The sequence below is a fragment of the Pteronotus mesoamericanus genome, unplaced genomic scaffold, assembly GCF_021234165.1.
Source record: "Pteronotus mesoamericanus isolate MK-2021 breed Mesoamerican mustached bat unplaced genomic scaffold, CSHL_Meso_final contig_246, whole genome shotgun sequence".
Taxonomy (NCBI): domain Eukaryota; kingdom Metazoa; phylum Chordata; class Mammalia; order Chiroptera; family Mormoopidae; genus Pteronotus; species Pteronotus mesoamericanus.
The window spans coordinates 11,894,227-11,908,928 of NW_026555104.1; the positions used below are offsets into that span (position 1 = coordinate 11,894,227).

Here is a 14,702-nt window from a genome sequence, read left to right on the forward strand (position 1 = left end):
TTTATTGTTGTCATTGTCTGTATTTTTCTTTTTTTGCACATGCTTTTGTTGTCATATCTAAGAATTCAGTGCCAAATCTGAGGTCATAAAGATTTCCCCCCTATGTTTTCTTCTAATGAGTTTTATGGATTTAGCTCTTAGATTTGAGTTGAGTTGAGTTTTGTGTATGATATGAAGTAGGAGTTCAGCTTCATTTATTAGTATGTGGATATCTAGTTGTCTGAGCACCATTAGTTGAAAAGACTATTCTCTCCCCATTTAATGGTTTTAACATCCTTGTCAAAAATTGACCATAGATGATATATGGCCTTATTTCTGGGCTCTCAGTTTTATTCCATTGGTCTATATGTCTGTTCTTATGCCAATACCACTGTTTTGATTACTGTGGCTCTGAGGTAAGTTTTGAAATTGGGGAGTGTGAGTATTTTAACTTTTATTACTTTCCGAGATTGTTCTGACTTTAAGGCTTTTTGTAATTCCATTTGAATTTAAGGATTGTCTGTTCTTTTTCTGCACAGAAAGGTTGTTGGAATTCTGTTAGGGGTTGTGTTGAATTTGTAGATCACTTTGGGTGGCATCTCACCAGTATTGTCTTATCCATGAACACAGATGTTTTTCCATTTACTTGGGTCATCTTTAATTTCTTTCTGACAATATTTTAATTGGTCATCCATCTACTTCAAATTAGTGAGGAATTGTTAGCAAATGGGAGGATAGCTCATCATTCCATTCACATGTACAACCAGAAAATTGACTTCATTAACTCTGTGACAGAATTAATCAATCTGATTTAGAAGAGAACAACTTTCAGCATGCCATGAGAAATTTTAGACAGAAGTGTCTACACCTGGTTAGAGATGTAGCCTTCTCTTCGTAGAGGACAGGGCATTTAGGTGGAGATGGTGAATCAGCAGGGCATTTCAGAAAGAGGAAGAAGTATGGCCTGAGGTCAGTAAGCAGTCTGTTTTAGTTAGAACGTGGTGTGTTCTAACTAAAGCAGTAGAAGACAGAATGGAAAGAGAGTTTGGGGCTTTGAATGCTTTGTTTTAGTAAGGAATGGGAAACCACTAAAGGTTTTGAGCAGGTATATACTGATGTGGTCTGAACTGTTCTATGAGAAAATTAATCTCTTGGCAGTGGGTTAAGACAATTTGGAGGAAGGAGAGATTGTGGTACAGGGAGACTGGTTTAGAATAGCCTAGACAAGTAATAATAAAGGCCTAAATAGGGGCAGGGGCAGTGGGGGTGGAATCAAGTATTAAGTTTCAGAGATATTATAGGGATAGAATTGACAGGATTTGGCAAATTATGGATGATAGCAAGACATTGAAGTCAAAGACAAGAGATTTCATATCTGTATGAGAAAATGAGTTAATACCATTAACTGAAATTAGGAAAAAGAACAGGTTTGGGGGGAAAGGTGGTAAGTTAGGTTTTGGAACCTGTTCACACAAGCAGTTCCTGTGCCTGGATAATTGTTTTGCAAAGAGTGGCTGTTGTCACCATCAGGCTTGCAGCTGCAGGTTGAGGATACGAGAGGGCAAGTATTTGTGCTTCTCCCTCCAGAGCTCCCAGAACAACAGTGAAGTTCCATGGTTTAGAGGAAAGCTGGCCCACGGCATGTACTGTCATTCATTCAGCAGACCCTGATAGACCCCCTCTAGCTGCCAGACACTGTGGGAAGCACTGGAGATACAAAAATAAATTGGACATAGTCCCTGGTCTCAAGGGCCCTCTTAGGAGCAGCCATGTTTGTGACTGATTGTAATACCAAGTGATTTATTTATTTTTAATGTAAAATGATTTACAGATTCTTTGTTTATATCACCCAGGTTTTCTTCTATTCCACTTACTCTATTTGTTGCATTAAAAAGCCGCACTCTTACTTTTACTTATTAATTTCCCTACATTTGCTTTTCAATTTTATATTCCAGGATTACAGTGTCACCTATGGCCACTGCCCAGAAATCACAGTATACACAAGCTGCTGCTACTTCCCTAGCGCAGCACAACTCCCTTCCTTGTGGGCAGAAAATAAAAAATCTCTTCTTAGCATGTTGGTGGAGGTGAGTCTTTCCCTTTTAACTAGAGGCAAACTTCCAGGAATATGTGCAATGAAAACCTTTATCAAAACATTTTCTTAATCTTTTATCAAAAATTTATATTATTTATTTTAAACGTATATAGAGAGGAGAATTTTGTTCAATTTATATTGCCTAAATAGGTGCTATGAGATCACAAATCTGGAATCTGCTGTAATTTAGGTAATTTAACCCTGTAAGACATTGCAGGCTCTTTCATCCGAATACCACAGTTACTCGAGACAGTGGCCTATGGTGGAAGGTAAATCAGTAAAGTCATCAGAAGATTTTGGTCCTAACACTTAACAGCTTTGACTCTATTAAAGTTCTCTTTTCCCTTATGTCTATCTCTGTGCCTCTGAAGCAGTGAATGAGTAGCAAACAAGGTCAGAGTCAGTGGGGAAGGACAAGTAAACCGGTCTCATGGGATTTTTGTTGCTTTGTTTGTTGTTTTTGTCATGCCTCAAACTATTGCCAGACCATCTGGCACTATGAAAACATAAATTTATATTTTAATATGTTTTCAGGTTCACAAGGGAGTTCATGGATTTGTTAAAGATAAGACTGGAAAACCCATCTCTAATGCAGTCATTGTACTCAATGAAGGAATAAAGGTACACACAAAAGAGGGAGGCTACTTCCATGTCCTGCTAGCCCCAGGTGTCCATAATATCAATGCCATCGCAGATGGGTATCAGCAACAACATTCACAGGTAAGAGACTCACATCAAGTAGTAGCATGTAAATTCTTATTTATAATAATACTTCTATTTTATTTTGAAAATCTTGTTATCAAGCTGTGGGGAATAAAATAAAAAGTATGACCAGCTCTTGATAGATTTTTTTTAGCATTTTGTATACTTTAGATGACAGTGAATCATTTCTTTGGTTTGCTAAAAGAGGTTCTAGGAATACAGCAGGGATGCAATATACTTTAAGTAAACTTTTTCATAATTCTTGTACTTTATCTTTCCAGGTCTTTGTGCATCATGATGCAGCTAGTTCTGTGGTAATAGTCTTTGACACAGATAACCGGATATTTGGTTTGCCAAGGGAGCTTGTGGTAACTGTATCAGGTAAAGGAATTTAAGTTTTTCGTAGTTGAAGTTAACACCAGTCTGACATTTTAATTTGAGAATGGATCACCTCTATAATCACCTGAAGCTAATCACTTCTAATATCTCCTAATATGGTTTAGGTTAAACCCTAAACATGGTTTTGTTGGAACACTGTTCTCCCATGTGTTTTCATGGCTTGCCCCTCACGTTTTCAGGTCTGTACTCAGATGTCATCTCCACAGAGAGGCCTTCCCTGATCACACTTGTAAAAACATTGGGTTGGCCAAAAAGTCTGTTTAGTTTATTCTGTAAAATAAAAGACACATTTTTCATTTTCACCAATAACTTTATTGATTTGGATATTTTGAGTATGTCAGCTGTCTCCTGCATTATATAACTTTGAGTGTTCTCAATTAATGTCTCAATTTGATTGCTTCAGCTGGTCTACCTGACTGTGGAGCATTGTCCAGTAAGAAATCTCCAGCACAAAACTTCACAAACCACTTTTGACATGTTCAATCAGTCACATCACCTTCTCTATATACTTCACAAATCTTTTTTTTATGTTTCTGTTGCATTTTTACTTTTCTTGAAATAATAACGTATAATATGCGGAAATATTGCATGTTTTCTTCCATCTTCAATATTAAAATCGCGACACAAAAATTCAACAATTTTGATGGTTTTTTTTAATGTATGCTGATATGACAGCTGCCATAATACAACATAACAAAATTGTTTCACATGAAATTAAAGACAACTAAGCACTACAAGAGCCATCTTACAGAAAATACCAAATGAATGTTTTGGCCAACCCAATAGTACCCCTGTCACTATCCTAACCTTCTTGCTTGTATTATAGCAAGTATCACTATCTGACATTATATTATATATTTAATCATTTATTTGTCTATATTTACTTTCTCCCACTAAAGCATAAGTTTGAGAGAGCAGAGCATTTACCCATATACCCAGTGCCTAGAGCCATGATTGGCATGTAGTGGAAGAGTTGTTGACTCAGTGAATGATTTGCCTTATATTAAGATGATAGACAACAAGAAGAAAAAAAGAATTAAAAAAAAAAAAAAGACCCGATTTCTGGCCAAGATGGAAGCGTGGGTAGATACACACTTTGCCTCCTCGCACAACCAAAAGATACAACAACAAATTTAAAAACCAGAAGTGCCAGAAAATCGAACTGTATGGAAGTCCAGCAACCAAGAAGTTAAAGAGACATTCATCTAGACTAGTAGGAGGGGCAGAGAGGCCGTGCAGCAAGGTGGCTGTTGGAGGACAGGGCAGTGCCATGTTTACGTGCGGATAAACCGTGGGGATTGGCTGGGGAGCAAGACAGACTACGCAACCCAGTGTTCCAGTGCAGGAAAAGAAAGCCTCAAAACCTCTGGAGGTAAAAACCTGTGGGGGTTGCAGCACCAGTATAAACTCCCAGCCACACAGGAGAGTCTGTTGGAGAGACCTACAGGGCCCTAGAACATATACAAACCCACCCACCCAGGAATCAGCACCAGAAGGGCCCAATTTGCTTGTGGGTAGTGGGGTAAGTGACTGAAAGCTGGCCAAGAGCCAAGCAAGTGGCATTGTTCCCTCTTAGACCCCTCCTTCACATACAGTGTCACAACGCAGCGACCTGGGTGGCCCCACCCTGGCGAATACCTAAGGCTTCTCCTTCCAATGTAACAGGCGTGCTGAGACAAAGAAATATGACCCAAATGAAAACTGGATCAAAGCTCCAAAAAATAGAACTAAATGATGAAAGATAGCCAACCTCTCAGATGCAGAGTTCAAAACACTGATAACCTGGATGCTTACAGAATTGGTTGAGTATGGTCACAAAATGGAGGGAAAAGCGAAGGTTACACAAAGTGAAATAAAGAAAAACATACAGGGAACCAACAGTAGTAAAGGTAAGGAAAGCGGGACTCAAATCAACAATTGGGAGCAGAAGGAAGAGATAAACAGTCAACCAGAACGGAATGACACAAGAATTCAAAAAAAGGAGGAGGCTCAGGAACCTCCGGGACAACTTTAAATGTTTCAACATCCAAATCATAGGGGTGGCCGAAGGAGAAGAGGAAGAGCAAGAAATTGAAAACTTATTTGAAAAAATGCTGGAGAACTTCCCCAGTCTGGCCAAAGAAATAGACTTCTAGGAGATCCAGAAAGCTCAGAGAGTTCCAAAGAAGTTGGACCCAAGGAAGCACACACCAAGGCACATCATAATTACATTACCCAAGATTAAAGATAAGGAGAGAATCTAAAAGCAGCAAGAGAAAAGGAGGCAGCTACCTACAAAAGAGTTCCCATAAGACTATCAACTGATTTCTCAAAAGAAACCTTACAGGAAAAAAGGGGCTGGAAAGAAGTATTCAAAGTGATGAAAGCTAAGGACCTACATCCAAGATTACTCTACCCAGCAAAGCTATCGTTTAGAATGGAAGGGCAGATGAAGTGCTTCCCAGATAAGGTCAAGTTAAAGGAGTTCAACATCACCAAGCCCTTATATGAATGTTAAAGGGACTTATCTAAGAAAAAAAGATCAAAAACTATGAATAGTAAAATGATGACAAACTCACAACTGTCAACAACTGAATCTAAGAAAAAACAAAAACAAACTAAGCAAACAACTAGAACAGGAACAGAATCACAGAAATGGAGATCATCTGGGAGGGAGCGGTGGGGGGGGATGGGAGAAAATGTACAGAGAATAAGAAGCATAAATACTAGGTACAAAATAGACAGAGTGAGATTAAAAATAATACAGGAAATGGAGAAGCCAAAGAACTTATATGTAGCCCTGGCTGGTGTGGCTCAGTGGATTGAGTGCCAGCCTGCAAAGAATTTATATGTATGACCCATGGACATGAGCTAAGGGGTGGGGGGAATGCTGATGGAAGGAGGGGTGCAGGGCAGAAGGGAATAAAGGGGAGGAAAAAATGGGACACCTGTAATAGTATAATCAATAAAATATATATATTTTTAAAAAATAAAGAGTTCTTAGCTTGAACCAGTTGAAATATGGTTCACAGTGGTTAGAATCACAGGAGCTAGGATTTAGCCACAGTTTAAATCTGGCTCTGCCACCCAATTGCTGGCATGAACTTAATTTATGATTTTATTATTATTTCCTGATATTAAGACTCTTACTCTGATAACTTTATGTACAAATCTTTTATCTTTTTTCCCCTCAATCTGACCCTTCCCCTTCTCCTCCCGGCTGCCCATATCCCTCCCTCCCTCCCGCCCCTTTCAGTTTCTTCGTTCTTTCAGTGTTGCTAGTCATATTTTCCTTGCCTGATTGCTTTGCTGGTTAGGTTCCACTTATAGGTAAGATCATATGGTATTTGTCTTTCACCATCTGGCTTATTTCGCTTAGCATAATGCTCTCCAGTTTGATCCATGACGTCATGAAGGGTAGTAGCTCTTTCTTTCTGCTGCGTAGTATTCCATTGTGTAAATGTACCATAATTTTTTGATCCAATCATCTACTGATGGGCACTTACGTTGCTTCCAGCACTTGACTGTTGTAAATTGTGCTGCCATCAACACTGGGGTGCATAGGTCCTTTTGAATTGGTGCTTTGGGATTCTTAGGGTATAATCCCAGCAGTGGAATTGCTGGTTCAAAAGGCAGTTCCATTTTTAGCTTTTTGAGGAAATTCCACAGTTTTCCACAGTGGCTACACCAGTCTGCATTCCCACCAACAGTGCACTAGGGTTCCCTTTACTCCACAACCTCACCAGCACCCATTGTTTGTTGATTTATTTATGATGGCCCTTCTGACCAGTGTGAAGTGGTATCTCATTGTGGTTTTAATTTGCATTTCTCTGGTGGCTGGCGATGATGAACATCATTTGATATATCTCTGGGGCCTGTGTATGTCCTCCTTGGAGAAGTGTCTGTTTAGGTCCTTTGCCCATTTTTTTAATTGGATTGTTTGTCTTCCTAGAGTAGAGACAATGTACAAATCATTTAAATAAATGAGGGGTTTTAGATGAGATGAAAATTTACTGGAGAGGAAAAAAGAGCCTGTGATAAGTTACAGAACAATGGACACAGTTTAATTTTATTGCAGTAAAAGAAAACTGTGTATACATACAAATGCATGAAGAAAAATCTGGAAAAATATGCACTAGGGTTGTTAAAGTGATCTTGAGGTAATGGAAATGTGAAGATGTGGGACTTTGGGTTTGGGTTTTTAGTAATTTTGCTCTTTGTATTTAATTTTGCGTACTATGAATATACTGCTTCTGTAATAATAAAAGGCTGATTTAAAGTATATGAAATAAAAATAAAACAAATGAATAGCATATTATTAAAAGCGTCATTATAAGTAGCTGTTTGTTTATGTCCTTAAAGTAAAACACCATTCATTTGGTGGTTTTCTTTGGCAGGTGCCACTATGTCAGCATTGGTCCTAACAGCTTGCATCATTTGGTGCATCTGCTCGATCAAATCTAACAGACACAAGGATGGCTTTCATCGGCTCAGGCAGCATCATGATGAGTATGAAGATGAAATTCGCATGATGGCAACCGGCTCCAAGAAGTCCCTCTTAAGCCATGAGTTCCAGGATGAAACAGACACTGAGGAGGAAACATTATATTCTAGCAAACATTGAAAAACACACCTTGCATATCTCCCAGCATAAGAACCAAGCAAAACTATAGTTCCTTTTGGGAGACACGGCATTAAGAAGAGAGACTATCTTGCTTCTTCAAAGAGCCTTGGGAAGTTAACTCGCTAAATTTGTATTTTCTGTGAATTTGGCTGGCAGTTTTGAACTTCCCCTCAAAGTACCCTTACCTTTTTTTTTTTTTTTTAATCTGCTTTCTATTTATGCAGCAGAAATGGGACAGCCACTTTGTTTTTCTTTTTAATTTAAAATGAGCTGTTTGGAGCTTGTTATAACTGCATAAAGCCAACTAGTGGATGTTGTATTTTGTACATCAGGTGTTTCCTAGTGGCTTTAGCTTTTTTTTTTCTCCTTTATTTTAAATGGCCAAAAGAATCCAGAAACATTAAGGCAGGGACAGCAGTCAGAATCTGACATAAAGCTTTAAAACTCAAGGTTTTCTTAACCTACTGAGGAGTACTTTTCTCTAGTTATTAAATAGCTGGAGTTTCTCTTATTATTCAGGTTTAGTGGAGGCTGAGTTGATTTTTAAACATATAACATTAAGAAATGAATAAATGGGCTTCCGCATTTGCTTCCTACCTGTTCTAAGGCTAGATCAGAACTGGTGGCCTGTGCTCTCTGCAGGATTTCACTACCTCTCGTGTAAGGTTTAGCAAAGTTTTAAAGATCCCCATTTTACAGGAGAACTTGTTGACTTTGTTGTAAAAGATCAAATGTCTGTTTGAATGGAGCTAAGAGGGAGATCTAGCAAAAGCTAAAACTCATGTTGCCTATCTTTTAACTCGGTAAAAACCCATAGGTGCTGCTGCTTTTATCTGTGAAACACTAGTTATTCTAGGAATGCTTAATTCTTTAATCCCTAAATTTGAGCCTTTTTCTGTGTTGTACACTTGTGGTTTTCAGATTACCCAGCAATCTACAAGATCTGAATTCTACTGAAAATATCTAGAAGTAGGGAAGAAACCTACTTGGCACATTCTTGTCCTACGTTTGAATACAAACTATTTACGCAGACGTCATGCTCCAGCCCAAACCTACACCCTGTTGTAGCATACTGTTGTTGAAATGGCTTGGCCAGTTTAACTCATATGCACCTCTGCAAGTGATTGGGTTCTTTGCCCTAATGGTTCGTTTGAAAGTCTCCTTTTTTTATCAACCAATTTTGTTTAAAGTTCGTTGAAAGCATTTAAATATGGCTCTATTAAAAAAAAAAGTTATGAACTGCTGTGTGATGTACCATTGTGGTGAGGAAAGTATCATTTTCACTGCCAGTTGGGTTACTGCAAAGACCTGAAAGATCTGTATTTTATTGTGTCTGTAATATCATGCTATTCAGTGGAAATGATGCTTTTTAAGTGTGAGTCTTACCAACAATCTAATGGTTTAATATCTTTGAATGTTTTAACAGCCAAGTTGCTGCTGAACTTGTACTAAATCAGGGGATCAAAAAACTTGCTCTCATCTTTTCAAACTGTATTCTATATCCATTAATATATCAATTATCTCAAAGTCTTCATGTGGAATGGTTTACCACCCACATAAGTCATTCATGCAAGTTTTGTGAGGAATGCACCCAAAATGGCTTTATAAAATGAGATTTGGTTAGCGGGAATAAGTCATGATGTTTACTAGTGAGTAGCTGTGATAAATTTGGGTTGTTCAAGGTTAAGCCATGCTGGTATTAATCCTGTTTTTGACAAGTCTAAATTTTGAGCCCTTGCCACACCATTTTTTCCCTACCACATACACAGAACAGATTTTGCAGGGTGCTAATACTTAATTAAATGTATATGATTAATTTCTTCACATTTCCCTTAAGAGGATGATACGGTGGTATTGCTCTTTTCAGCTTTATTTTTAAGAATGAAAACTAAGAAAACCAACCAAGGGCCTATGAATGGCCGGCTCTTTTGAGACATTGCAAGAAGAAATTAAAGGTGATGTGACAGCCTTTACTTAAGTAGTTCTTTGTGGGAGGATGCCTTTTAAATTCATTTCTCTCCTCAGTTAGACCTGTTTCTAACTGTACATCACAGTGGATGGAGTCCATGCCTTTTAAGCATGTGTAAAATTTTTTAGAAATGAATGTACAACCATTTCTTTTTATAATTTTTCCTGAAAAGAAACCCAAATTCTGCTATAAATCTTTAATCTTGAATGAATTTCTAAATAGTGAATTGTTCTGGAAAACAAGGCTTCTCAGCCTGTGTTACTATTAACATGAATGTACAGGATCATGACTACTAAGACTGTTCTCTGCCTTGCTTTGTCTTTTGTTTGTGGATCTAATTTAATATTAGACCACATTAACTGCTTAAGGCATTGAAGCCATATGGAATGGGGAATGCATTTTTTCAGTGTTTCTCATAGAGACTTTACATTTCTTTGGAGTCATGGAGGCAAGTAAGTATCACAGTATTATGAAATTTGACCAAACCTGAGTCGTGCCTTTCTTTACTCACAAGGCATGTTTTTTGTGTCCTGATGATCAGTTTGTAAACCTTCTTCCCTCCCAGCTCCTCAATAAAAGTAAAATGATTGAGTAGGTAATGTTCAAAGTGTCTGCCTGTGTAAATGTACTTGTACGGATTATGCAGTTCAATAGGATGAACTTAAGCTACTTTCAAGAGGAAGAACCCTTTGGTTTTGATGTATTGCTGAATGTTTAGATAAGAGATTGCGATCCCGTCCAGTTGAGGAATGCTTACAGTGTTCAATGGAGGAAATTTGCTTTGGGATTTTTTCATCTTTCAGAAAGGAAGCATAATGTATAGCAGGCCCCGTGTGACTAATTGGTTTACCTTTGGTAACTCACTTGAATGGGATTTGCTGAATTAAAGAATTTTGAACTTAAAACTAATTCCAAGTTGACAAATAAAAGACAGTGCTTATGCCTGAGCTTATTGTGTTTCTGAGCTAACACCAGGTTACTCAGTAACCATGACCTGCTCCTCCATTTTCATTCATTCTCAGCAGTAAATAGTTTTATCTCCTTGTTGCCAGGAATGCACTTGTGCCAGGTTCTGTCCCCGCTCTACTAAAAGCTTCTTAGCTGTGAATGCTGTACCTAGTGCCCTATGTTATGGTTCTCTGGTGGAATTGTTTTAAACAGAAGCAACTTTGTTATTATCACAAAAAAAATTCCAGTTTGATGTTTAGTGATTTTCTATATAGCAACTTTTTGATAACTCTCTGGGTTTCTGATTTTTTTCAGGTAAAGCAGTTTTTTTTTTTTTTCAGGGGTGGGAGATTAGGGTTTTTGACTAACATCAACTGAACTTGGATTTATAATTCATGAAGAAGCATCTCCCAACACCCATTTCCTCTGTTTTAGCAATAAGTAATATTCCACTTGACTTTCAGAATATTGTTCTAGTTGATTTTGATTTGATAGAATATATTATGAAATTCAAAAGTAGGCTACCATTTTGAGACCATGGGACATAAACTGTATAATATGTATGATTATGACTTTTATAAATAGCATATCATGAGTGTACTAGGTACATTCTATGCTGGCCACACTGCGGATTTTATGGAAGTATGACATATTTTTTATGCTCAGATTAAAAATTAGTTTTTCACCTTTCCATTTTCTTTCAGAGTGACCTTCCCCAGCTCCAGAAAAATCTATAGCTATTTATATGAGGTGCCTAACACTCATTCATCTCAAGTGCTTCAGTCTTTGGTTTATTTCATGCACTGTGCCTTCAAAATGAAATTTTTAAAAGGGACTTTAAACAAAGTTGAATCATAGTTTTAAAAAGTCAATCTGTGTAATTTATGTGAAATCTAACTGTAATGAGGTCCTTTCTGTTTTTTATATGTAAACAGATCTACTAATCCTGTATAAAAGTTATTTTATGATGTTTGTCTTTCTTTGTGTTTTGTCTCATAATCTCTTCTCAAAAGCAATAGACCAGAAAAAGTTATTGTTCCAATTTGAAAGTTTATATTTAGTTTTTCTATCTATAGTAGAAGAAAAATAGCACCAGCCTAGGAATACAGGGTGTTACCTGTAGAGTGTGTCTGTCTCACACTGACTCAAAAGAAAACTTTCTGAAATAATTACAGTGTATAATCACATTTCTTTCTGTTTGTAGCTCAGCTGGACTGACATGTCTAATAATTCTACAAGGAACACCGCAAAACTGGTCATTGAAAGGTTTATGTACCCATTTTAAACTTGTTTGTTGAATATTTGGTTGTTTTTACAGATGAGCTCAGAATTTGCCTTGGCATTTCTTGGCATAGTGGAGATGAATTCATTTTGCAATAATTTGTTGATACCACTGCTCTCATGAGAATTGGGAAAGCAAAGTTATATAAGAAACATGGGCTCTGCCGACAAGGAACTCATAGTCTGGACCAGAGAAACAAATGGAAGGCAGCTATATTTCTATAGTGACTAGTTCCTCTGAAAAGAAAGTGCTCTAGAAGAAATAGAGCAGAGATTTGAGCATGGACTTTGGAGCGGAGCCAGTTGATTATTGGCTCAGTTGTGAATAAAAGCCATCATGTAGGTTTTCCTCTCTTACTCTCCCTTGTGGTAGGTTATCAGTGGTTCTATGGTATTTAGTGCATACCTCAGATACATTATTACTTATGACCCACAATTTAAAAGCACTCAAATCAGCATGTAAAGCCCAATTTTAGCTTTAATGTAATTTGCACCTTACATTAATCAGTAGAATGTTAAAAGAAAGCATGTTATTTTTTCTGGCCTTTTGGCTGGAGTTAGATGTAATCCTATTCCCTATTACTGGGCAAACAAGTGTAGACAGGCAAGCAAGAACTGGAGTAGAAAGGTGTTCAAGTTTAAAGGCCAGCCTGGAAGAAGTTTGAGAACAGGAAGGTGAGAAGATTGATTAAATTGGAAATTTTGGTAACCGGAATTGGGAGTACTATATTGAGACAGATGCCTCATCAGAAGCAATATGAAGAGGCCATGATATAGTTAAAACTGCAGGTGGAAAATAAAAGCAGGTGAAGAAATTTTAAGTGAAACATACAAAGAGATTGCAAATTAAATAGAAATTGTCATGGATTATATTCTGTGATTGTCACTGAGGTTGAGCCAAAGTGAAGAGGTCATGGAGAAGGTCCAGATACTAGATGTGAACTACTACTAATTTCAAGTTGGTCTAACATTTATTATTATTGTCACGTATTATATGGTTTCTAGCAGAGTGTTTCAGAATTGAACAGGCTTTTGATTTTGTGCCTGAAAGACGTGCACTGCCCAGAGAATTGATAGGGAATGGGACGGATGACGAGTAGACTGATAATGGTGATGGCTGAACTGGACAACTGCTAGGTTTTTTAAAAATTTTGAAATAGTTTTTGATTTATAAAAAGTTGCAAAGATAACAGAGAGTGGCTGCTGAGTTTTTACTTCAAGAATGTGAGTGTTGGGAACGTAAAAGCAAGGATTGTATATACAGTTTTCTTTTGAGGAGGACTAGACGGAAACACATTTGAAAGGGACTGGGTGTAGGAAACATGTCTAGAACCAAGCCAGGTATGCATAGCCTAGGTGGTCCAGGTGTCAAGCCATATGGTACTACTACGAGGTGACCAAGTTAAACTCAGATCATCAGTGGAAGGTATCTCCATCCTAGATTTGGAGAATTCACAATTTTTCACAAGGGTAATTACCAAATATAGACAAAGATAACCAAGCATGTAGAGAAATATGACAGCACCTGTGAGCAGAAAAAATTCTACACTAGTTTTAGGAATTGATGTGAAACAACTGTAAAACAAATATACTTACTGTTTTCAAAGAAAAGATAAGTCAGACTATCACAGGAAACTAAAATAATAGAGCTTTTAGAAATGAAAATACAAAACAATTTAAATGGATCATTGTAATAGATTGGGCATAGAAGCTATGAACTAGAAGGGCAGATCCACAGAAAATCCCTTACGCAGCACAAAGGCTAAAAGGTGGAAAATATGAAGGGGAGGGTAAAAATGTGGTTTTAACATAAGACTAATACATGCTGGGTAATAGTGATACATTAAATTCAATTAATTTAAGCTAGGAAATGTCAACATCCACACCTAGACACATCAGTAAAACTGAGTACTGAAGACAAAGGGAGAGAGGGAGTAAAGCAGTGAGAGAGAAAAAATTTAAGTTCAAAGAATTAGCTATTTTAAGAGGTTATACTCACTCCCAACAATGGAAACCAGACTGCAGTGAAATTACACTTTGAAAGTGCTGGGGGAAACATTAAGTAACTTCCAACATAATTCTATATTGAACTTACCTTTCAAGAATGAAGGTGAACTTCCAGGTAGCTGAAAACATTGGTAGCAACCTAAGCTACTAGTCTCCCAATATATTTTTTTTTTTTTTTGCAAAATAATGCTAAAACAAGAAAAGTATATCCAGAAACCAGTCTCAACATAACTTGAAGTAAGGAAATTCTGAAATTTCAGCCTAATTGAATAAAATGAGAAAAATCACTGAGTCTCAGCAGGTACTCTCAGATGCCCTCCGCAGCCCCCCTGCAATGCAAAGCTTTGTGGAGAGAGGGCAGGAAGAGGTGAACTGCAAGGAAGACAGAAGAAGGATGCCAAAGAAAGGGCCCACAGTTGGCTTAAAACTCCACCTTAAGCCTGAATGGTCTAAAAGCAGATCAGAGCACAAAGCTCTGGGACTTCAAAGTGAGTACAATTTAAAGAGGCAGGCAGGATTTAAAGGGGCAGTCTTTGAAACAGCTTCTGGTGAAGGAAAAAACTGAAATAGGTGATAGAAAAGAAGCAAAAGAGGACTGCAAAATTGGAACACTTAAAGTTCTTCCCTACCACCAAAACAAACACCCCACTCAAGTACCTAAACTGCAGTGTTGACAAAAGAGATCACAGCCACAAACTAAAAATATTAAGTAAAATAAG

The 14,702-nt window shown here is 37.5% G+C and overlaps 1 protein-coding gene across 2 annotated transcripts in view; it reads left to right on the forward strand.

Moving 5' to 3' along the window:
• Positions 1–11,640, forward strand: part of CPD (carboxypeptidase D) — a 71,203-nt gene extending 59,563 nt beyond the window's left edge. For both annotated transcript variants that reach the window (XM_054573264.1, XM_054573265.1), the window contains exons 18-21: positions 1,935–2,066; positions 2,609–2,794; positions 3,058–3,157; positions 7,552–11,640. In XM_054573264.1, coding sequence (XP_054429239.1) covers positions 1,935–2,066; positions 2,609–2,794; positions 3,058–3,157; positions 7,552–7,778 — 645 coding nt within the window. In that variant the 3' untranslated portion in view covers positions 7,779–11,640. The remainder of the gene's footprint in view (positions 1–1,934; positions 2,067–2,608; positions 2,795–3,057; positions 3,158–7,551) is intronic.
• Positions 11,641–14,702: the final 3,062 nt, after the last annotated feature.